The following is a 25212-nucleotide window of genomic DNA, read 5'->3' as shown; positions in this document are numbered from 1 at the left end:
AAAATTAGACCCCATGATTTCAAGACCAAATGTTTATCAAAACTGTTAATAACTGTATAGTAAGTTGCAGATGTTTTCAGTTGTTTTTTCCCGCAGATTATTTAAATTACCCTTGTGCTAGAGCAGTGGTTCCCAACCGATTTTAGACTATGCCCCACCTATGATTTTCTAAAATCCTGATGCCCCCTCGTGATATTTAAATTTTGCAATGCAAAATTTACACGTATTCACCTGGTGGAATTTTAAAGGCTGTTAACTTACTATTTTTTTTTCGAGTCGTCCTCTCGGTATATTTTCTGTGAATGGAAATTGTTGTTTGTTTAAAACACCTATCATACAATGCACGCCGTTGTTGCAATATTATCATGTGTCTGTTTTGCTCTAAATGAATATGAATTCTATATTAGATTATATTCTATATATATATATATATATATATATATATATATATATATATATATATATATATATATATATATATATATATATATATATATATATATATATATATATATATATATATATATATATAATTGAGGCATTAGAGTATTGTCAGCCGAATGGTGCACGTCCTGCCCATGACCCACGAACATATTCTCGTGTCCCACCGGTGGAGCATGTGCCCCAAACTGATATGAGAATGAGCGTACACATCTAAGTTGACCACAGATAGATTTGTGCTAAAATGAGTTAACAGCAGTTTTAGAAATAGTTAAGAGTGTGGGATTACCATGAATGATATCCATAATTACCAGTTTGATGTTAAAGAAAGGTCAGATAACTTTGTAAACCCCTTTGAGTACTAACTTTTCGTTAGTACTCTTATAAAAGAGACAATGCTGTCTTAAATTTTTTTTAAATATTATTTTTTCAGATTACCAATCTGCATGTGTGTTAAATCAAAAGGCTTTGTATTACACACATAAGTTCTGCGATTTAAATAAAAAAAAACGGTATTTGTGTATTATACGGCAAACATTCAAGTGCTTCAAGTAATTAGAGTCTGTTTCTTTGACCCTCAACCCTAATGAAATATCACATAATATGGTGAAAATACAATACTTCAGAAACAAACTTGGGCTGTATATTTGTACATTAAGAGGAGGTTGGGGTAAAGTATAGCGGGTCTGCTTGCAAATTGTGTCGGATAGAATTATTCTGTATATTACCGAAGTAAGAATTGTTTTATAATCTCGAAGTGTCCAAATACTTTACCCCCCCCCACCCACCTCTTAGTGTGAAAATATATAGCCCAAATTATATATTTTCCGTCTATTCTGTCACTTGTCTTAGTCTTGTCTCATATTATGCTAAGCTGGAAGAAACCGTTTTTTTTGGGGGTGTGTGTGAACTTGAGTGTTTGCTGTATAATACACGAGGGAGGAAAGGGGTTATAACGCATTTTGAAAACTAATCTTAACTTTCAGAGGTTTCAAGAACCAAAAAGGTTGAAAAAAGCTTAAACTTAGCAATTTTTGACATTTTTTTTGTTGCAATTTGACAATTTGACGAATGTACCTATTTTGTACATTTTACATTTGTACCAATGTTTTGCGTAACGCAGGTACCGTCCTTCTGATTCTCTGCCCTTGGTCTAAAGTGCCATGCGTAGATTGAGAGAAATCATCCAATGAGAATAGAGAAAACCAAGTACAAATAATTGATATACCCTGCTAAGCTGTAGGGGGAAGGCTATAAAGCTTTTTTTTTCACCAAAAATGACATATTTGTGCTGCAAATTGTTTCCGCCGTCACTAGCAATTTACTGGAAACAGACTTGTTAACCAACATAAACTTATTACTAATAATTCTTTGAAACATATCTATTGGGTTAGAATGTAAGAAACGGGCTGTCAAATGCTGAAATAATAATAATAAAAAAAATGATGTACCTATGTGTTACAACGACCACACTCAAGAAGCGAAATTAGATTAATCATAATGAAACATAACATGCATTAGGTTAATCATAATATGATGACAATATAATACTTTAGTAACACGATTATGGAAATTAAATCAGAATTACGGATTGTAGGTTGCCGAGAACGCATTATATTAAACACCTAACCTAACCACCTCTATATATTTACCTGCATAGTACTTTATCTTGCTCAAGCTAAGCTGATTATTCTCCGAATGGACACAGAAAAGCGGTTTCGTTACAGATCAAGAACAAAGTGTGGTCGCTATAACACGTAAGTACCAAAAAATCAATTAAAAACCAAACTGCAAATTTAAAAAAATATAAAGTGCAATGCAAAACTATAAAAAATCGTCCATGATTGTACTCAAACGATGAATTAAAAAAAAAAAAAAAAAACGACGAAATATGTCAGTTTCTTTAGATTTTTAATTCTTTTTAGTATGCCTTTCACACAGTTTGCTCCAATAATGTTTCTAAATGTTACAACATTTTGCGGTACTTGTATGATATACCCTCTACCTAATATTCGTCATCTAGGTGAAACCTTTGATTTTCCATAATTTTGGGATTTCCCATAACTTTGTATGGGAAATATTTGCATTGTATATTCATCATATTTTGATCCTAAAATCCTAAAATTATGGAAAAACCAAGGTTCTAATTAGATAGAGAATATTAGGTAGGGGGTATATCATACAAGTACCAAGTTTACCAATAATTTTTAATAACAATTTTGTTACCTCGGAGAAGCATCATTGTTTGGACAACTTTACTAGCAATTTTTTGTTAGGGTATCAGAAACAGGCTTAGATGACCAGAAGCTATATTGTTAGTGGCTAATCTAGAGCCTCTGTTTCTAGGCTGTAAACATGGCGAGTACCGTAATTTCCCCTGGTCAAATTTTATTACATAACATGTTGTCATTATTCAACCCTTTACATAATGCCTTCATTTAGGTTAAAGTACCAAGGACAGTGACAATGAAATTTGACTGTTTGGATCGGTGAAGTGAAAACTTACACGACCGTCTATGTCTGTAATTATTTAAACTATGAACCATGTGGTTTACACCGTAAACCATGAAGGATAGTGAAAATTAAATATAATGTTAGAATTGGTTAAGTGAGAACTTATACAACCATATATGGTGGTTTACACCATAAAAGTACCAAGCACAGTGAAAATGAAATCTGATTGTTTGGACCGGTTAAGTGGAAACTTACAGAACCGTGTATCTGTAACTATATAAACTATGTTACACCATAAACCATAAAGTATCAAGGATAGTGAAAAAAAAATATGATCTTAGAATTGGTTAAGTGTAAACTTACACAACCATATATGGTTGTTTACACCATAAACCATAAAAGCATCAAGCACAGTGAAAATGAAATCTGATCGTTTGGACCAGTTTGGCGGAAATTTAAAGAACCATATATGTCTGTAACCTAATAAGCCAAGAATAATATTGTTTACACCGTAAATCTCGAAGATCCAAGAACAAGGAAATTGAAATCTAATGGTTTAAATTGATTAAGCAGAAACTTACAGAACCATTAAAAAAATCATTTATTTTAAAAATCAGGAAGAATGGAAGTCAGTTTTTAATGAAGAAGTCGTTCATTTGAAGTTAGGCAGGTTTTAGTTGTAGCGGTTGACAAATTTAAATAAAGGGATGGGGGTGAAAAACAGCGAAAAAAGCTGAAACCATCGAGGCCAAACAGCCGAAGATGGTGTAGCTAGAAAGTGTAGCTTCCTTTGAAAGTTTAGTTGTCTTTTGGAATGCTCAAATGCAGTTTGTTAAAGCTGCATTTTAAGGACGAAAAGCTTCCTTAAAAATTAAACCTTTTTTTTATTCCGAAATTATTTATACGAAATTATATTTTTTAGGCGAAAAGCTTATTTTTCTCGCGGTTCTACTTAGCAATATTGATGTAAATAGGGTGCTTCCCTAAATACTATTGATCTGATACAACCACGAAGAATCACGGTTTCAAATATGAAACCTAAGAGATTGGGCAAGGAGGCAAAAATGTTTTTCTTTTAATGTAATTGGCTCTTTAAAGATTCTAGATTCATGCATGGTTGTGATGTAATAATGCACCATGTGAGTAGCCTAAATTTATTAGAATTAGCCTCAGTATGTAAAAAAAAAGCTTTTTTCTGCGGTGTGTCATGCACTTCCAAAAATCGTGTATGCAAGTTGGTACATCACGCGTGACGGAAGTGTGCCCTGCGTGACGGAACAAGTAGCACTCCGAGATATAAATCAGCCGGTGAAGGATGCGTGATTTTTTAGTTGTTAAAGCTCTATATTTTACCAATCATTCTGATGCTAAATTTTGTTCTTATTTATTCCAATAAATAATAAAAAAGTTTAGGTATCGATTGAAAAAAAATACGTGAAATAAAAAAAAAAACACTTGGTATTATTTTCAGTAGTCTTTTAAGGTTTTAAGGTTCGCCTATTAAAAATCATATTTCTTTGAAATAACTGGCTAATTGAACTACAGACTGTATAACCAAGGCTGTATCCAGGGGGGGATTGGGTTGAACCACCACCCGAAATTATTGTCTGACTCGTAAAAACGTAAGAGAAATGCGCATAAATTTTTGATGCGTTTTTAAACTTTTTTTATTCCCCCCCCCCTCCAAACAAAAATCCTGGATACGCCTTTGTGTATAACCCAGCCTTTTTTAAATTGATTCAACAGACTTAGCTCAATAACATTAATTGTATTCTTTTTATTTATGTTTAGGGTTTTTTCTAGGAGGTACCGAAAACACCAGCTAATGTTGGCACCAAAAGACAAATAGACCTGGTATCACCAGAATTACCGCTGAAGAATTCTACGCCGTAAGTGTAACCTATTTCAATTATCAATGCTGTGATACAATGAATTTTCGGAACATTGTTTCGTAGAGTAAGAAAGTGTAACGCATATGGTTATTCGATAAGTAAAAACTTTTCCGAGGTGGTTGCTAATCACATATCCAAGAATGTGGTAACCAAACATGTCACATTTCTCCTTCGGTACAAACTATACAAAACAAATGACATTAAATATATCATAATAATACACCGAAAGCTCAACTGAAAAAATACCCAAAAGAAAAAGAATGTAGTAGAAAATCTCACTTACTAAAACGACTTTCTTTAATTACTTTTGTAAACAAAGAAGTTTCCCCATTATTTTGTACGCTCTGGTCAGAATGGTTCCTTCTTCTGATCCCCTCGAGAGGGAACCAACAAATCACGTACACTAGGAGGTATGTGCCAAGCATGGCCAAAGTGTACCAATCGTGGCGGTTGGAGTTGTTCTTCAGGTTGCAGAAAGTGGAGGAACCCCTCGGGTCACCGTCTGACAGACAGAGTATGTCTACTGCGCTCAAACAACAATGGGGTATAAAGATTTATAGTGGGCCGGTCATGAACAAAAGGTCTCAAGTCGAAGACTAGTGGTTCAGTAAAAGGAAGATTTTTTCAGTATCCACTAGAAATCAATTTTAATATCATCAGCTTTATTTCCATAATGATTATTTTTGTATTGGATGTTTGAACTTTCTGTGTAAAACTAAGATAATTCACGTTTGCGTGGTCATGGGCTTTTCGGACAAGGGTAAGCTTCGGATTGAGTTGGGAGCAAGTAGAATTTGTTTAAATGATATGGTTTTATAAAAATGTGTAACTGGGGAAGGGTCCCCCTGGAAGCACTCTTGGTCGCAGGGCCTGGGTGGACAACTGCTCCCTCTAGACCCAAGTTGCTCCCAGACCTCAGTCTCCCCATAATAAAATATATAAGCCTGTATAGGTCAAGTAGCTAGAAAAACAGGTCAGTTTTCTTTAGTATGCCTTTGTCTTTATGGTAGTAGATGTCTCATTTTTGAGTTGTCATTTTCACTGGATTTGGAAAAATTGGCTTCAACTTTGCATGCCCCTCTCCCCTTAGGATTCGAATAAAATACGCCACTGGTTTGAATTACTAGGACCTAAATCCATCAGTTAAAACAAGGTCCAAGAAAAAAGCCTGTAATCTCAAAATCGGGTACCTATGTATGGGAAGGGGGTTGTATCTCTTCTTTCTATAGTTCTTCTATAATTTCCTACATTTTACAGAATTTGCTTGTTTTTAGTCATTTTTTCATTTAACGATCGTTTTGAAAAAGAAATAGTTTCTCTGCACACAACTGCTCGTATTTGGGGTTGGAAATATTTAATCGATTCATCCTATACAATTATACACTATCGGTTGATATCATGCGACCTGCTTGAGGCATAGCCATGGTTCACAGATAAAATCTTCTTCTTGGAAATATTAATTTTAGGCTATTAAACCACAGTTTGTGGTAACGTAGAAGGCATGTTTTTTTCTCTCGAAAATCGTCATTAAAAGAACAAAGAGAAGCATCGTAATCAAAATAGCGTTTTAAACCTAGGTACATATCAATTTTCTGTTGCTCACTATTTTAAATATATCATTATTGATAATCATGCGACTCGTAGGGAACTTTCTATATTTACGAGTATATCTATATTTGGACATGGTGTTTAATGCGTATTAATTTAGAAAATAATTTAATTAATTTAGAAAACTGTTTTTATGAAAGCAAAAAGTGAAGTTTCTCCTCCGAGTGTGTTCTTTCATGTCGTGTTTAAATTGCAAGGGCATCAATGAAAACACTCGGGGAGTGTTTTCATAACAGCCCTGTTACTATAACAGCACTGTTACTATAACAGCCCTGTTTCAATAACAGCCCTGTCAGTGTGCTGCGTGCAAATGTAATTTTACCCAGTTTAAAGTTAAGTAGGTTAATGATATGTTTGTTTGGCTGATATTTATTGTTGTTGCAAATCTAAGTCTATGATGCCAATGAGACGAGTGAAGTCTAAAATACCCACTTTTGACTTACTCGACTTGCAATTCTTGCTCGGTAGCGTTACAATGTTGAAGGAATCTGACCTCAGCTCCGTTAGTCTTCTCTAAAGTAACCTGTTATAGGCGAGGGTTGGAGCTTTGTTGGCCTTGCTGTTTTGTAAAGTGGTTCGATCTCAGATTATGTTCACTGATCTGGCGCGTGGTCTTCCTCTGGGGTAGTTCCTAACATTTGCAGCTCAACACGGACAGGAGTTTGCGGGGGCAGGCGAAGTAGATGGCAATACCAACATAACGAGCAAGACACCAGTTCCTCACACTGGGGTGTTAATTTGAAGGACCAAAGCCCTTCCATGGTTGAAAACTTGTCAAACCATCTGAAGTGTTCTACGTTTTGAGTATATATATATATATATATATATATATATATATATATATATATATATATATATATATATATATATATATATATATATATATATATATAAGTGATATATAATATAATATAATATATAAGTGATATATAATATATATCTCGATTGGATTCATCTTCATTACCTAGGTCTGGGTCTGACGAACGTAGCCTAACGTTAGCTACCAAAGGAGAGTAGATTTGAGCTTTGGTCTGGCGGTCGATCTGTGGCACACAAATCAGTAGATTTGTCCTTCTTTTCTAATGAGAATAATAAAAATATTTTTTAGAAAAACTGTTGAAACTGTAAATTTAAATGAGAGTTTTCCTATTGAAACTAAAATCTTCGACTGCATAATAAATCTTAGTTGTCGAATATCCTTTTCGAACCGAAACAAGATTTGGAACTAGATAGATGAATTAAAATCGAATAGTTGTGGGCATCAAGCCATGGCTAATTATAGAAAAAGCCAAGGCAGATTGATTAAGTGAGGGGCAAATCTGGCATTAACTCTCTTATTAGAATTGTATAAAAATGATGTTAGTTCATTTATTGAATTAAAATCGAATAGTTGTGGGCATCAAGTCATGGCTAATTGTAGAAAAGCCAAGACAGATAGTCTAATTGAGTGAGAGGCAAATCTGGCATTAGCCCCCTTATTAGAATTGTGTAAAAATGATGTTAGTTCATTTGTTAATAGATAAGTCTGTTTATTATCCGTCCATGCATCATTCCTAGGGAGGAAGAACTAAGGTAGATAGTCATAGAGCTAAGATAGTTAGAATCTAGTTTTCCAAGTTTTCTAAGGGTGCCATTATCCTTTGCCTGAATCAGCTGTCGACTCCAAATGTCTACTTTTACTGTACCGCCTATTTTTTATAGCCATGTTATTTAGCGTTCCGTAGATTTTTCTCTTTAGTATAAAAATAAAATAGAAAAATTCCTAGACTGCATTACAAACCTTAATTGTTGAATATCCTTTTCGAACCCAAGTAAGATTTGAATGAGAGATCAACCAAATGAATTGTTAAATTATTTATAGACTTTATTATTATTTAAATAATTCTTTATAGATTTATAGTTTCCTTTATAGTATCATCTATTCTAAATTAAGAACGATGTTTCTCCCCAGAATGTGCTCTTTCGTGTTGGTGATAGAATCCTACGACATGAAAGAGCACATTCTAAGGGGCAACAATCGGTGTACTGCGCGCCAACAAAGTTTCATCCAGTCATCAAGATTAAAAGGTAAGTTGCTTGATGATATTTGTGATCACTTATTTATTGTTTTTGTCTTAATTTTTATTTAACTGATATTTACTGCTGTTGCAAATTGAAGTCTACGCTACCTATTAGACAATCGAAGTTTGAAATACATAGTCAAGCTAGAAAAGTACAATTATAATAATGCTAGAAGCGATCCAAGAAAGATAAAAGGTGGCCTCTTTATCATCTAAAAATCAACTATTTTGCCAGCTCAAAGCTCCTGTCCAGACATTAGTCTAAAATTGTTATGAGGACCAGTTTATTTTTTAGCTATACCCCTTTCAGGATCTCAAAATTAGTTATTTTCAGCTCTTTCGTGTTTTCCTTACACTTTCATTTTTTTATCCTCCCCCCTCGCTCCTCATTTAGCATGAAATTTCTATCCGGAATGGAGTAGAATTCAATAAATTATTTTTGGAAATGTGAAAAGGAACGAGAATGTCATTCTGGATTTAAGTCCTGGCATATTTACGCTCAGTTCCATAGTCGAGAAGTTGAGCTTTAAAATGCCCTTTCTTCAAAACAAGGTCGATTGCTGTTGAACGACGAAATTTCATTTCTTTTTGAAAACAGGAGTAACCACTGTAGATTCTTGTGGATAAGAGACCCAATAAAAAGACGTATACAAAACTAAGCTACTCTACTTATTTCTGGGGGGGGGCAGCCTCTCCTCATTTCCTCAGCAATTAAAGTATATAAAAAATTCGAAAGCAATATTTTTTGGAAATATGAATAACTGTCATTGTCTCAAATCACTCATTGTGTCTGAAATCATTAGAAACATGTAGTAAAGATAGTCTTAACTGTTTTATTTCCTGTTGGGGGGGTGGTCCGATTGATCTTTTGGTAATAAGGGATCATCTGTACGATTTCAACTGCATTGACTCCTTGGCTCCAACAAGGAATTTTTTTATCTTCTTAGAGAATTTTGAATGTGATTGTTCATAATTTTTTAAGATCTTTGGATGTCATCGGAAAATACAAAAACCGCACTAACAGCTTGAATGCGCTTGTACAATACGGTGATCCGAGGACGAACTGGATTGGGGAAAGATGGGAACCAAATATCCAAATTTGGCGCAAAATGGGGGAATACAAGTACATGTATCAAAGCCTCAGAGATGTTAGCTATGTATTTGACGATCTCATTGACTACATGGGCTCGATTATAGTGGAAGAAAATGATCTCGGTGAAGTTGCAAACGTTTCTCAACAACATCCAGTAAGTTTTATTTCGTTTGACCTATTAGAAAGTTTCTATCAGAATTGTGTTTTGTTATAAGATTCTATTAGGATGTTGTTGTTTGAAGTTGAGATGTTTTGATTCAGTTTTTCCCCCTCCATCTGAAAAGAATAATATCGACAGATCACCTTAAAACATTCGTTGACGTCAGCATTCGTTGAAACATTCGTTGAGTAAGAAAAAGAATTTTTTCTTACCAAAAAAAAACAAAAAAAAAACAAAAAAAAACGGAGAAATGATTGATCAAAATTATAACCTATTTCCCCTAACCACCACCAGACATCTCAATTTGAGAGAGTTGAAGGAGAGGCGTGGGCCCTCGGATTCATCAAAGTTTCGTGCCAACAATTCTTGAAAATCGGGAAAGGTCCCAGAATCCCATATCTTATTCTTGGCCACCATCTTTTATAGTGCTTTAAATTGTTTATGCCCTCTTTACATAAAATGTACACCGACGAGGATGGAAAATAAAGGAAAAGGACTCTGACGACAACACTCATAAGAAATAGTTCAATTTTACTAAGACTATGGAGAAAAACACTATTCATCCATATAACAAGATAGTTAAGGGGAAATTGATTCCAATTTATCTAAATCGCCTAGGAAATCGAGCATATTGCTGATCTGTTTTTGTAGTGGTAATGATATTGGATGATATACCTATTTCTGAACAATATTTTAAGGAATTTCCAGGAAATAATTACAAAATCGGAAAAGTTATACATGGGTATATTCTTCTTTTCTGTTTTCTCTTTTCTTATGCTTATTTGATCTTATTTTTGCCATTTCATAGTTGATAGTTAATAGCGTGGTTTAATTTTTTGAGTCATTTTCGTGTATGATGTCAATTTGTAGTTTTATAAACATTTAATGAATCCCTCCACATGCCTGCATGTGGTGACCCGGTTTTTTTCTGCTTGTTTTGGTTTGTGATATATTCAGTTTAAATAAATATTCAATTTGTAGTTTATAAACGTTTAATGGATCCCTCCACAAGTCTGCATGTGGGGGCCCGGTTTTATCTGCTTGTTTTGGGTGGTATACAGTTTAAATAAATATTCAGTTTGTAGTATATAAACGGTTAACGGATCCCTCTACAAGCCTGCATGTGGGGACCCGGTTTTATCTGCTTGTTTTGGTTTGGGGCGTATTCAATTTAAGTAAATACTCAGTTTGCAGTTTATAAGTGTTTAATGGATCCCTTCACAAGCCTGCATGTGGGGACCCGATTTTATCTGCTTGTTTGGTTTGGGTTGTATTCAGTTTAAATAAATATTCTGTTTGTAGATTATAAAGGGTTAACGGATCCCTCTACAAGCCTGCATGTGGGGACCCGGTTGTATCTGCTTGTTTTGGTTTGGGGTGTATTCAGTTTAAATAAATACTCAGTTTGCAGTTTATAAGTGTTTAATGGATCCCTTCACAAGCCTGCATGTGGGGACCCGATTTTATCTGCTTGTTTGGTTTGGGTTGTATTCAGTTTAAATAAATATTCAGTTTGTAGTTTATAAAGGGTTAACGGATCCCTCTACAAGCCTGCATGTGAGGACCCGGTTTTGTCTGCTTGTTTTGGTTTGGGGTGTATTCAATTTAAATAAATACTCAGTTTGCAGTCTATAGTGTTTAATGGATCCCTTCACAAGCCTGCATGTGGGGAACCGATTTTATCTGCTTGTTTGGTTTGGGTTGTATTCAGTTTAAATAAATATTCAGTTTGTAGTTTATAAAGGGTTAACGGATCCCTCTACAAGCCTGCATGTGGGGACCCGGTTTTATCTGCTTGTTTTGGTTTGAGGTGTATTCAATTTAAATAAATGCTCAGTTTGCAGTTTATAAGTGTTTAATGGATCCCTTCACAAGCCTGCATGTGGGGACCCGATTTTATCTGCTTGTTTGGTTTGGGTTGTATTCAGTTTAAATAAATATTCAGTTTGCAGTTTATAAAGGGTTAACGGATCTCTCTACAAGCCTGCATGTGGGGACCCGGTTTTATCTGCTTGTTTTGGTTTGGGGTGTATTCAATTTAAATAAATGCTCAGTTTGCAGTTTTCAAGTGTTTAATGGATCCCTTCACAAGCCTGCATGTGGGGACCCGATTTTATCTGCTTGTTTGGTTTGGGTTGTATTCAGTTTAAATAAATATTCAGTTTGTAGTATATAAACGGTTAACGGATCCCTCTACAAGCCTGCATGTGGGGACCCGGTTTTATCTGCTTGTTTTGGTTTGGGGTGTATTCAATTTAAATAAATACTCAGTTTGCAGTTTTTAAGTGTTTAATGGATCCCTTCACAAGCCTGCATGTGGGGACCCGATTTTATCTGCTTGTTTGGTTTGGGTTGTATTCAGTTTAAATAAATATTCAGTTTGTAGTATATAAACGGTTAACTGATCCCTCTACAAGCCTGCATGTGGGGACCCGGTTTTATCTGCTTGTTTTGGTTTGGGGTGTATTCAATTTAAATAAATACTCAGTTTGCAGTTTATAAGTGTTTAATTGGATCCCTTCACAAGCCTGCATGTGGGGACCCGATTTTATCTGCTTGTTTGGTTTGGGTTGTATTCAGTTTAAATAAATATTCAGTTTGTAGTTTATAAAGGGTTAACGGATCCCTCTAAAAGCCTGCATGTGGGGACCCGGTTTTATCTGCTTGTTTTGGTTTGGGGTGTATTCAGTTTAAATAAATATTCAGTTTGCAGTTTATAAGCGTTGAATTGATCCTTCCACAAGCCTGCATGTGGGGACCCGATTGTATCTGCTTGTTTCGGTTTGGGGTGTATTCAGTTTAAATAAATATTCAGTTTGCAGTTTATAAGCGTTTAATGGATCCCTCCACAAGCCTGCATGTGGGGACCCAATTTTATCTGCTTGTTTTGGTTTGGATTGCATTCAGTTTAAATAAATATTCAGTTTGTAGGTTATAAACGGTTAACGGATCCCTCCACAAGCCTGCATGTGGGGATCCTATTTTATCTGCTTGTTTTGGTTTGGGTTGTATTCAGTTTAAATAAATATTCAGTTTGTAGTTTATAAACGGTTATAAACTACGGTTATAAATACTCATTTTGCAGTTTATAAGCGTTTAATGGATCCCTCCACAAGCCTGCATGTGGGGATCCGATTTCATCTGCTTGTTTGGGTTTGGGTTGTATTCAGTTTAAATAAATATTCAGTTTGTAGTTTATAAACGGTTAATGAATCTCTCCACAAGCCTGCATGTGGGGACCCAGTTTTATCTGCTTGTTTGGGTTTGGGTTGTATTCAGTTTAAATAAATATTCAGTTTGTAGTTTATAAACGGTTAGTGAATCCCTCCACAAGTCTGCATGTGGGGACCCGGTTTTTTCTGCTTGTTTCGGTTTGTGTTATATTCAGTTTATAACTAAATGATGATGATACTCTTTTTGTTACTTTTTGTTAATATCTTTGAAGATGGAACGATTAAATACACGAGGTGTGGGTATTTAACTATAAAATTTAGCAAATGTTTGATTATCAAAACGACCTTTTTCCCTGACTAGAAGGTCATAAATTTCTCTTAAATTTTACAATACAGACGGTGTATTTAATAAATTCCTAATTAAAAATTTTCTGTAACCCCATCCTGATTAAATGAAGTTGGAAATCACTTACTTGCCACTAGAAATCCTGTTTTTGTTGGTTCACTCTCCAATTCCATCTCGCGTAGATGTAATTGTAATATATTAATTATATTTTGTATTGATATTCAGTTATCCTAAACAATAAGATATCAACATACAAGTGGCTAACGTCGATACTGCCTATTATATATGTGGGTAGTTATCGTGTGGCTGCCCTAATTGCATTGTTGGGTTTAGAACTGGGTCTAATACCCTGCTGGTTAAGACAGGTAGTTTTTTGATCAGTTTTCTCGGTGGGTCAAAACGAAGCACAATATGCAAATGGTGAACTTCAAATGCCTTGGCCCCTCTACATTAATTATAATAATGACACACATGTTTTGTCCGGAAGTGTTCTTAGTAGTATTCGTTGCTTCTTGGAAAGATTTAGCGGTTTGTCGTGGCTGAGAGCGCGTGACTTGAGTAAGAATAGCGGAAAAATATGTGGTCGATTCTTGTGGGTTGTATAGCTAAAACCACACAATGTTGATAGCGCTGATTTGTATCATCTCAGTGGAGAAATTTTCGGACCATTATTTTGACAGTTGGTTTTCTCACGCTCCAAATTTTCTATCATATCATGCCAAACTTGGACCATGGGAGGTTTTGAGGTCTCAAGGGTGAAGGTTTTGAGTTGGTTAACATCCTGTACCTTTTTTCTGTGGTAGTGGGCCTCGTTGTTACTGAAGAACACTGAAAAGTTATATAAACTATTATTTAATAAATAAAAACTACAAAGCGCATCAAAAATCTGTATATATTCATTTTTGTTACCGTTTTACGAATCAGACTGAAGTTTCTGGGGGGGGGGGGGTCAAACTATGTAATTATCTAGTGGTAATAATTAAATCTACATGAAAAGTCTAATGCTTATCATCTCAGTGGAGAAATTTTGGAACATTATTTTGACATTTGGTTTCTCACGCTCCAAATTTTCTATCATATGCCAAACTTAAACCATGAAAGGTTTTGGGGACTCAAGGGTGAAGGTTTTGAGTTGGTTAACATCCTCCACCTTTTTTTCGTGGTAGTGGGCCTCGTTGTTACCGAAGATAGTTGAACACTGGAAATTTTGGACAAGATTAAAAAAATTTAGATGCACTATTATTTAATAAATAAAAACTACAAAGCGCATCAACAATCTGAATATATTTATTTTTGTTACTGTTTTATGAATCGAACTAAACTTCCAGGGGGGGGTCAAACTCAGTATCATCCCATGGATATGACCTTGGATACAGATACCGTAATTATCTACTGGTAATAATTAAATCTATATGAAAATTCCAATGTGTATCTGTATGTGTCCTGTGTGCGTTACCGCACTGTTCATCCGATCCCCAAGACTTCTTAGAAGTTGTTAAGTATACCCTTGCGAAGGTTTTAGGTAAAACAAATTTTTGATGAGACCCCTGGCTCGTCTGGACACCTTATACTGACTAGACATTTATCCCATATGTATTGTCCTTTATAACTCAGCCCATCTTTGTTGGCTACATAAAATAAGGGCATGCCAGACCCACTCTTGAGCAAGAATGGCCACCAGAGGATTTTTACGGGGGAGGGTTATAAGTATTGTATTTTATGGGTTTTATATCAAAACTTTAGTTCCGTATTTTTTATTTGTAAAAATTTAAAAACTTAATTTTTTTATATATTAAATATGGAGTTATCAAAATTGTCCTGGGCACCTTTTGCATAAATCTTGTTATTGACGTCCTTCCTCCCACTCCAGTACAATTATACCTTTTTTACACTTTTAGTCTGATTTTTTTCGAGAAATATTTCTGCAGTAACCTTGTTATCCCTTCCGGCTAGACAGTTCAAACTTACAGTTAAGGGAAGGGAATTTCTATCCTGAGAAATTTCAAACACGTTTGACTGAAAATATAACCTTTTCTGTTTTTTGACCCAACTGTGGCAAAAGTAATGTCGTCTTTTAATATTTTTCGAGATTGGTTTTGTTTTCAAATGATGACTATGAACCGCCCCCGTCTGATTTTTTTTTTTTTGATGAGCGGTCTCTTCTGATTTAACTATTTTTTTTTTTTGATGTCAAGTAATTGTGCTTATTAGGTTTTTATTTTAAGAACTGTTCATTTCAGGATCCCGTCATCTGTGTTGGTCGCATTTGCTGCGAAGCCGCAGACGCTAGACTGAATTCTAAATCAGTCCTTCTTCAAGGAAGTGTATCGTCCTCTAAGGGTGGAACAACTAGCCTAGATGTTTCTGAAGTTGCAAACTATGCTCTTTTTCCTGGCCAAGTTGTTGCTGTAAGGGGGAGTAACCCTACTGGGAAAATAATCAATGTCTCGGAAATCTATTATCCGAAAGTAGAAAGCCCGATGAGTTTAAAGCCATCAGCTGATAAAGGTATAAACATTTTTCAGTGTTGTTTTCATTTCAGTGACTACATTTATTTACTTTATTCAGATACGTAATTGTTTCCTTTACACCCCCCTCCTTTCTTGAAGTCTCGCCAATTACTTTCTAATATTGTATTTAGGGTGCAGAAACTCGTGTAGGTTGGATGTATCCCAATTTATGAGTCCTATTGTATTACTTGTTTTGTTGTGATTAAATTGTATTTGTTTGTATCTCTTACTTATATATTTATATTAATAACATTTCTTCCTTGAGAGAGTACTGTATCGTTTCTTCTTTCTATACCTGATCTCATTTTGTGCTTGCCGATTCTATGGCTATTTCGTTATTGAAGTAATAAAAGGTGTTCCCCATTACCAGTATAAAAAATCAGTATATAGAGTATTTTTTTTTGGTATGCTAAATATTGTTACGTTTTTACTTCACTTTTACTTTTAGTGTCACTTCAGATTTTTTATTATTATTATTATTATTATTAAATCTCTGCTGTAGAATATAGGCCTAACACAGTCTGCAAAAAGCTGGGTGATGGAAACACTTTTATGGCGAAATTTAAATTCATTTTAAAGTTATTTGTTTGCTTGGTTATAAATAAACTTGTTTTGTGCAAGGTTATTATTTTAAAAGATTAGTAAAAAGTTCCTTGAAAAATGCCGGAACATTGAAGCACAAATTTATTTGGTATCAATATATAGTGTTTTCCTTTTTTCCAATTTCCCTTGAACTGTTAAAAATTTATTAACTGTTATTATTTTTATTGTTATTAGAGCTTCGAATTTTGTTTGTCGTACCTTTAGAAATACTTAATAACAATTGTGTAAAAGAGGAATTACGAATTCTTCAAAATTTTATGACGATTCTAATTTTTTTTTGAATTGAATTTTGATTGAAGGTATCTCATCTTGTTTGATGGCAAATTGGAGGAATAGGTATCAATTTTTTTTGCGGGGTGGGGGACAACAAAACTTGAGGGTAGGCGATGGGGGTCTCAGCTATTGGTGTTTTACCTTCCAACCCTTAGAGCTAGGTCAAATCTTGACCTGTCAAGGGATGGGGAGAACAAGTGCCCTCAAAACCCGTGAAATTACGAGAATACTCAAATTTTGGATCTTAATAGAAAATTGAAGTACCAACGAAGGTATTTTGGGTTTCTATGTATTAGAATACCTATAAGAAGTATTATAAGAGAAGTACCTATAAGAAGCATATCAAAACTATTCAAAAGAGAATATGTAAGTTAGAATAAGTTTTTCATATTACATTTTTTCGCCTGAAATTTAAAATAATCGCATAATGACAGCTTAGATTTTATCATATTTTGTAGATGAACGACACAAGGCCTTATTCATTGGCGGGGGAGGGGTTTGAACCTGCATCCCCCCTGAAATTGTTGTCTGACTTGTAAAAAGTTTTATATTGTCCCCTCCCCCTGAATAAAAATCCTGGACACGTCCTTGGAACTAGGTCAATTTGGAAAACGAGGGAAAATGCTCTCGCAATAATAACTGTGTCATTTCTGATTCGCTAAACTAGTTCTGCAGTGGATGAATAAATGCGGGCTCAGATGGTATTTTTATACCATAAAAATACCTTTTTATTTTTATAAAAATAAAAATAGAAAATATGTATTTATTTAAAAATAAATACATTCAGTGAGTCTAAAAAGTTCCTTTAAAATTGTATTTCTCATCACGTCTGAGGACAAAGACAAAAACTGTAGCGTACACTCTTGCTAGGATCGGAGAAGATATTTACCCCTCTCCCCAACAGAAAATTTTAAAATCACCTCATACGAAGTAGGAAGTCTAGCTGTCGCTCAGTCGAAAGTTAAAATATAGGAGGTAAATTAGAAGAAGTAAAATTGAATAATAGTGATGATTTCTCCGTGGTGTTCATAAAAATGTATTTTTTTAGGGGGGGGGGCTATCCAAGACAACTGCTAGCAAAGCAACCTTTCCTCAGCACAAACGCCCATAAAGAGAAAATTATATAGTGTCTAGTAAAACGTTCAATACCTGCGAAGTTCCGAGACAAAAATGTGGAAATTCTTGCGCTGTGGTAATAACTGACGGGAAAAGTAAGGGTTGGAAAGGTTAATAGCTTAAGTTCCTAATTTTTTGTTGATTATAGCATGTTGTAGATAAAATTTTCCTCTGGTTCCGGTCTGTAATAGAGCCAAGGCTATATCTAGGGGGGGGGGGTACGGGGTTTGAACCCTCTCCATCCCTGAAATTTCTTTATGGCTCGTAAAAACAACAAAAATGCATATAAAAATTATTATGATGTGATTTTTGCAAAGTTTTTACGTGACCCTCCCCCTGAACAAAAATCTTTGATACGCCCTTGAATAGAGCTCAGGTTATAGTAGGAATTATCTTCCATTCTAAATAACTTTTTGACACATTTTTGATGGTTTTAGTTGTTCAAATAGTTTAATATATCATTCGATAAATGTGTAAGAAAAACAACTTATTTTTATTTTTGATATTTACTTTAGACCTAATTTTTAGCATTTTCAACTAGTAAATATATTCTTAAATCAGCCCCCCCCCCTAAAAGAAGTAAGAGAATATCAGTATTTATGTGTAAATTAGAAAACAGTTGAGAATGTTTTCAGTGAAACTCCCCCTCACAGTCCTGATTGGATGATGTCTCGCGCAGTAAACCAGTTATATGATTAAAATTCAGATATCGATTTACTGTAGGCATTCTTCAAATGGTTGTTGCTTGTGGTCCATTCCATATTGGAGATAGTTTGAACTTTTCTCCATTAGAAGACTTTCTAAAATACGTTGTCAACAGCAAGCCGCAACTTTGTCTTCTACTTGGACCTATCATATCTGCCAGAAAGTTGAATGCTAACAATTGGCCATCTAATCTGACTTTCAAAGAAGAATTAGATCGGGTTGTCAATCTAATTGATTTAAAACTTGGAGAGTAAGTTTGCTTTTCTTTTCAGAATCCAAAGCAATAACCTAGATTGTCATTGAAAATGTCAGTGGTACAAATTCACTATTTTTTTGGGGGGGGGGCAAATGTCTTCTTCAAAAAATAGCAGGGTCAATTTTTTTCAGTTAAAAGAATATAAAAAGGAAAAAGGTAGTCTTCGAAAATGAGAGGGGGGGGAGGTGCGACTGTGGTTAATTATTTTAAAATGTCCATAATCTTTTGCTTATTCAGAAGGCGGATCAGTTAATTAAATTTTCTCGTTATGTTGTGGTGTTGATATATTCATTAGCTAATTAGAATATTGGGTGATTATCATTAGCAATCATGAATTACCATTTACTATTGCCTTAAGCCTAAAATCAAACAGTTCCTAGTAAAGAACTGTAGTAAGGAGCGAACCGTCTCAATAGTAACCAAAACTCTAAAAAATTGAATTTTGATACCAATATATACATAAAAAGAATATGATTTTTATGCTGATTTTAAATATAGAAGTTTCATCAAGTTTATGAGCTCTTTCCCCTCAAAAGTTACGAGCCTCAGAAAATTGGCTTTATTTGAGAAAAAAGGGGGAAAACACCCCATAAAAGTCATGAAATCTTAATGAAAATCACACCATTAGATTCAGCGTAATAGAGAACCCTATTGTAGAGGTTTCAAGCTCCTACCTGCAAAAACGTGGAATTTTGTATTTTTGCCAGAAGAAAGATCACTGATGCGTGTTTATTAATTTTTTTTTCAGCGGTGTCATATCGACCCAGTGTTCCTAGAATGTCGCAAGAGGGCTCATTATTAAGAAACTTAAAAGTCCTAATGTCCTTTTTAAGTGACCCAAAAAATTGGAGAACAACTCGGCTCCCTCCCATGCTTTTTTTCCCCACAGTCACCGGATAAAGATTTTGAGATAGCTTTTTTGTTCAGCATAGCCAAAAATCTAATAAATATGTCTTTGAGGACGGCTTGATCTCCCCCAGTCCGCGGGGGCTGGGCTGCAAGTTATGAGCTTTGGCCATTATTTACCTATAGTATTGGATATTGACGAAGTACTTTTGACTTTTCAGGAGGTTATTTTTTCTAATGGTTGGGGGGGGGGGTTACGTGAGAAGATCTCCATAGAGGAATTTATTATAGGGGCAGAAAGTTTTCCTGAAAGGGTCCCTGGATTTCAGTATTATTTAAGAAAAACAATGAGAATATAATACGTAATAAAAATATACGAATATAGAAGTTCGTTACGTAAGTTTATTTGTAAGTTATGTATATTTATTACTACTAAAAACATTCGTAAAAAGAAATAAATTTCTACTGGCCTTTTTAAGTAACCAAAAAAATTGGAGGGCAACTAGGCCCCCTTTCTCGCCCGATTTTTTCAAAATCTTCCGATCAAGACTTTCGGAGAGCCATTACTAAAAAAAATACAACAAAAAGATATATATATAGATAGACCCAGCTATATATATATATATATATATATATATATATATATATATATATATATATATATACTAAAAAAATGTAGAATTAATAATTAATATACAAATTTCGTTTTAATTATTCAGGTACGGTGAGCCAAAATCAAAACCTACATTCATTCAAAAAAGTTTTAGAAATTAAATAAAAAAAAAAGCAGGTTTATTTTTCAACAAATTTCGCAAAAATTAAGTGAATAAAAATGGCTTTATTTTAAATAAAGCAGAGGTATAACACAAGATAAAAATAAGTCTTATAGTGCTTTAAGAAATACCTCGTATTTTACAAAAATTAAGAGAGAAAAAACGGGTTTAATGTAAATGAAGCAGTCGTATAAAACAAAAGATTAAAAAATAATAACAAACCCCTAAATAATAAAAATCTGAATATTTCGACTGTATGTCCGGGGCTCTTTTTTGACGGAAAAAACGAGGGAAAGAAATCAGGGTTTAAAAGATAAATCATCCAAAGAAAACGACGGCTAACACACAAGAGAAAAAAAAAATACAAATCAGATTCTAAACACTTCCAGAATTGCAAAATTTATTTGTTGTTTGTTATATTTTTTCTCTTGTGTTACCTGTCGTTTTCTTTAGATGATTTTATTTTCAAAAAATTGTTTCTTTTTTCTCAAAGTTTTTTTTTGAGGTATTTTAACTAAACTGTACTATAAAAGTCAAACTGTACTATACTAAATTTACTTTTATTAAACTATACCAGGCCTATTGGAAAATCTTGTTTATTTAGACTGTGGTCCAGGCTCAGTAAAGAGTTGATAGTATTTAAGAAAAATATCGTTCTAGCTAAGAGCGAATTATCAACTGGAACGATCGAAAATTAGCTTTTTATTAAATTTTTGTGAATGTTTACTCGCAGCCATAGTGTATTAACTTGGGCACAATCATCATCAAATTGGGAAAAATGGATGCAAATTACCAATCTAATGAAAATTAATTATTGCTAAGACATCAACATTCGTATTTTATTTACTATAGTTACTCTTATTTTAATAATCTTATTATAATACGCATTTATAACATAAATGCGTAACATTCGTTACGCATTCGCAACATTCGTATTATACGTATTATATACATTATACGCATTGTCACGATGTAGGCAATAATGCTCCTAAACGAAATGAGTTAATAAACTGTTCCAGGCTTGCAGTTAATTTGCATTAAATTTGAGTTAGAAATGAAAGGAATTGCAATTTCGACCTGGAACACACTCCTAGTAAAGTTTGGTATCAGTACTCTTGTTGTTTCTGATTCCTATTAAACACCAGCAAAGCACCAGACATTCCTCTTTATCAGTTTTTTTTACTCTTTGGTGGCAGGTTTTTAGTATCAATTTTCTATTCCTTTGAAGCTTTAATATTCCTACATATTTTTAAATTTTCCCTTTTTTCTCCTTTTTGATGGAGCAAAGATCAAAATTATTTGTAGAGGGAGGTGGAACTTACAGAGATCTTTTTAAAACCAAATTTTCGTTGATTTTTTACAGTTTTAAGGGGAAGAAAATTTCCGAGATCTTTCTTGATTATTTTGGAGAATAAATCTCCAGATCTGTCCCAAGGGCGTATCCAGCATTTTTTTTTTTTTGGGGGGGGGGCGGGGGTTGGGGGTAAAAAAACACAAAACATACCAAAACTTATTTATATCCATTTTTGTTACTTTTGCTATGAGTCGGATAAAAATGGAGGAAGGGGTGTAAAACCCGGCAACAAACCCCTCCCCCTTGATACGGCCTTGATCTGTTCCACAGTCTTTGGGGGCATCTTTTAAGAACTAGTTTTCTTACTAGCGTCTACAGTTGTATTTTAATCCATTAAATGTTTTTCAGGTCTGAGACCAAAGTTTATATAGTGGCATCGAGCATGGAGTGTAGTGAAACTCCCGTTTATCCCACGCCTCCTTTCCGAGTTCCTTCGAAGAACATAAGCGTTGTATCTGACCCTGTCAAAATGCGCATTGAAGATTTGAAAGTAAATTTGACGAGCTCGGATATATTCCGTCATCTTACGGACCAAGAGATTAAATAGTAAATATTTCTGTTTAAAAGTCTTATTATTAGTATTATAGTTATATTTGCTATTGTATTATTATTATTGATTCGTACACAAGACAGATAGGGCGGAGGGGGGGGGGGTAAATATTCCATCGGATGAATTATGTTTAGTGTGAAGTTGTACTTCTTGGAAAAACTAATGTTTCTAAAACGTAAAATATTTTTAATGTTTATTAAAAATAAACACTTAACTTTAATTTCATTTAATTTCTAATTTTGATCAAAGTTAATATATTTATAAAAACAAATTCTAAAATAATAGACATATTTTTCTCCTTTTTTTTCATATGCCTACTTCAGTGATATTACTCTTTGAAAATGATATTATTTTCTTTATTAAAAACTAGTTTAAGTTACATAATGCCTTTTGAAATTTGTCTGAGTCGTGGTGACACCAGTACTACTGCATTGCAGACTATGATCAAGATGAAAATACCTTTTGAAATTGTAACCGTTGGCTACTCTTATAACCTAAATCCACTTTGTTTTACTTCAGGGTTTTGGTATCCTCTGAAACACGGGATTGTAGCTGCCACAAATGGGAACAGTTTTTGATATATTTATCAGATCATTAAATGATAACGGTTTAAATGATAATGAATCAAGAAAGTGAACAACAAACCGATTTTTTTATTTATTTTTACCCAAAATCTATGGGGGGATGAAGCTTTGCCCCATAACTAAGTAAGAATTTTATTGAATTAAAATCAAGTTGTTGCGAGCATCAAGCCATGGCTAATTGTAGAAAAATCCAAGACAGATAGTCCGAGTGAGTGAGAGGGGCAAATCTTGCATAAGCGCTTTTTAGGATTGTATAAAAACGATGTCATTTCACTTGTTGATATGCCTTATGTATATACCAAGCTATATTTGATTATATGTAAATAACAATAGTATGTTATCATTCGGTAGTCGTAAAATAATCTTCTAATATAAATATATATATATATATATGTGTGTGTGTGTGTGTCTGTGTGTGTGTGCGTGTGTGTGTTTGTCTGTGTGTGCGTGTGTGTGTGTTTGTCTGTGTGTGCGTGTGTGTCTGTTTGTCTGTGTGTGCGTGTGTGTCTGTTTGTCTGTGTGTGTGTGTTTGTCTGTGTGTGTGTGTGTGTGTTTGTCTGTGTGTGTGTGTGTGTGTGTTTGTCTGTCTGTGCATGTGTGTGTGTGTCTGTGTGTGTGTGTTTGTCTGTGCGTGTGTGTGTGTTTGTCTGTGTGTGTATGTGTGTGTGTGTGTGTGTGTGTGTGTGTGTGTGTGTGTGTGTGTGTGTGTGTTTGTCTGTGTGTGTGTGTTTCTTTGTTTGTTTGTGTGTAACAAAGGGACACTTGAAGTATTAACATGATAAAAATTCTATGCCCAATACGTTCATTGTCCTCACCGGTGCTTTCATACTCAATATTGTAGATGGGAGTTTTCTGAAGTTTTAAATCGTATAGCAGGTGCATGGGTCTTTTATTTTCTTGAACAACCTTGATGACCTTGATGGTTAGTAATAATGCTTGACGAGCCTCACATGACAGAGAAAATGGGAAAGCATGGCAAATATTATATTATTAAATGTTACGTTTATAAAATATTATAACTATTATAGTATTAAAGATGTATGAAAGTATAATTGTAATATTATAAACCCATGTCATTTTGCTAGGACTTGGAAACAAAATAGAGGTTGTTCCATATTGTATTGAATGGCAAAACGAAACTGTCTGCGTAGTTATTTTGGGTCAATATTTGATTCCTAACACTCAATCGTTACATCGCTTCACTTTTAAATTTAACTAATAAAGTTAATTAATTAATTTTAGACTAATAAAGGTCTTAATAGCAATTTGACATTGCTGGCCCAGTTCCTAGTCAAAAATGGGTGTCTCGAAAATATCAAATCTTAAAGATAAGGAAAACCGGCCTTTAAAAAAAAAATTAAAGAGGCTCGATTGCTCTTCAGTTTGAACTTAATTTTTAATTTCACTTTTCTAGCGGAGGAACGTATGCTTCACGGGAAGAAAGGATATTACAGTATCTATTGGAGCAAAAGTCGATGTATCCCCTATATCCACCATCTCTACATATGAATATAGATTACGTTCAGTGGGAAAATTATGCACGTATAGAAGAAACTCCGCATATTATAGTTCTGCCTTCAGACTATAAAGGTTTTATTAAGGTAAAATTAACTTCATATTCATTACTTTGAAAGAGATTTGCCGTAACTTGGCGACTTCGCCGTCCTAAAAATAAACTCCAAAATGTAGTAAAAAAATAACTCCAAAAATGAAACATAAACATACAGCTGTAAAACATAACTTAGAAATTGTTGGTGCTTTTGACACAATACATTATAAATTGCCATTGTCCCTTGTGTATCGATTGATAAAGTCTGGGAACGTGGCAGACGCAGTATTGCCACCTATTTTCAAACGATCTGTAAAACCTCGGCGATTTTAGACTGTTTCAGTTGGAGTTGGATAGAATTTTCAGTGGGACTGTTTTTATTTTGTATTGTTTTTGGAGGTGTTTGATCGATTTGCAAATCAGATACCATATTCTAAAATATTGGAGAACAGATCTATAGGAGCCGGAAGCAATTCCGGAAGAACAAGTGGGATTTCACTGGTCAAATTTTGTAAAGGTTGACCCGGTTTCTAAGAGGAGCTTTGAAAGCAGGTAGAAGCTCGGAAAGTAGTAAATGCAGTTTGTTGGGTAAAAAAAGTAAGTAAAAGTAATGTAGCATTGAACTATTACAGTCGTTACTGGTGGTGCTGATCTCCGTTTTATGACCCTTCGGCCAGGGAGTGCAATAAGGGTTTGGGACAGTCATCCCATGCTTTCCCACGCCCTTCTTGCTTACTTTCCCCAAATTTCTCCAGGTGTCCATTTCTTACAGCTGCGCCAATTCTAGCTCAGATTGCAGTCACACCACTGACCCCCGTCACAAAACAAAAAAGCAGTGACACCAGGAGCTGAACCCTCCCCTCAGT

General features: G+C 34.4%; 1 protein-coding gene across 1 annotated transcript in view; it reads left to right on the top strand.

Annotated features, from left to right (window-relative positions):
- The window catches only part of LOC136028709 (DNA polymerase alpha subunit B-like), a 65637-nt gene that overhangs the window by 38147 nt on the left and 2278 nt on the right, over positions 1–25212 (top strand). The window contains exons 3-8 of the mRNA XM_065706572.1: positions 4699–4784; positions 9438–9702; positions 15468–15735; positions 18453–18684; positions 22012–22209; positions 24212–24398. Of these exons, the coding sequence (XP_065562644.1) occupies positions 4699–4784; positions 9438–9702; positions 15468–15735; positions 18453–18684; positions 22012–22209; positions 24212–24398 (1236 nt within the window). The remainder of the gene's footprint in view (positions 1–4698; positions 4785–9437; positions 9703–15467; positions 15736–18452; positions 18685–22011; positions 22210–24211; positions 24399–25212) is intronic.

This window comes from Artemia franciscana, chromosome 7 (genome assembly GCF_032884065.1).
Source record: "Artemia franciscana chromosome 7, ASM3288406v1, whole genome shotgun sequence".
Taxonomy (NCBI): domain Eukaryota; kingdom Metazoa; phylum Arthropoda; class Branchiopoda; order Anostraca; family Artemiidae; genus Artemia; species Artemia franciscana.
Note: the sequence above shows the minus strand (reverse complement) of the source record. Positions and strands in the feature narration are given on the sequence as shown.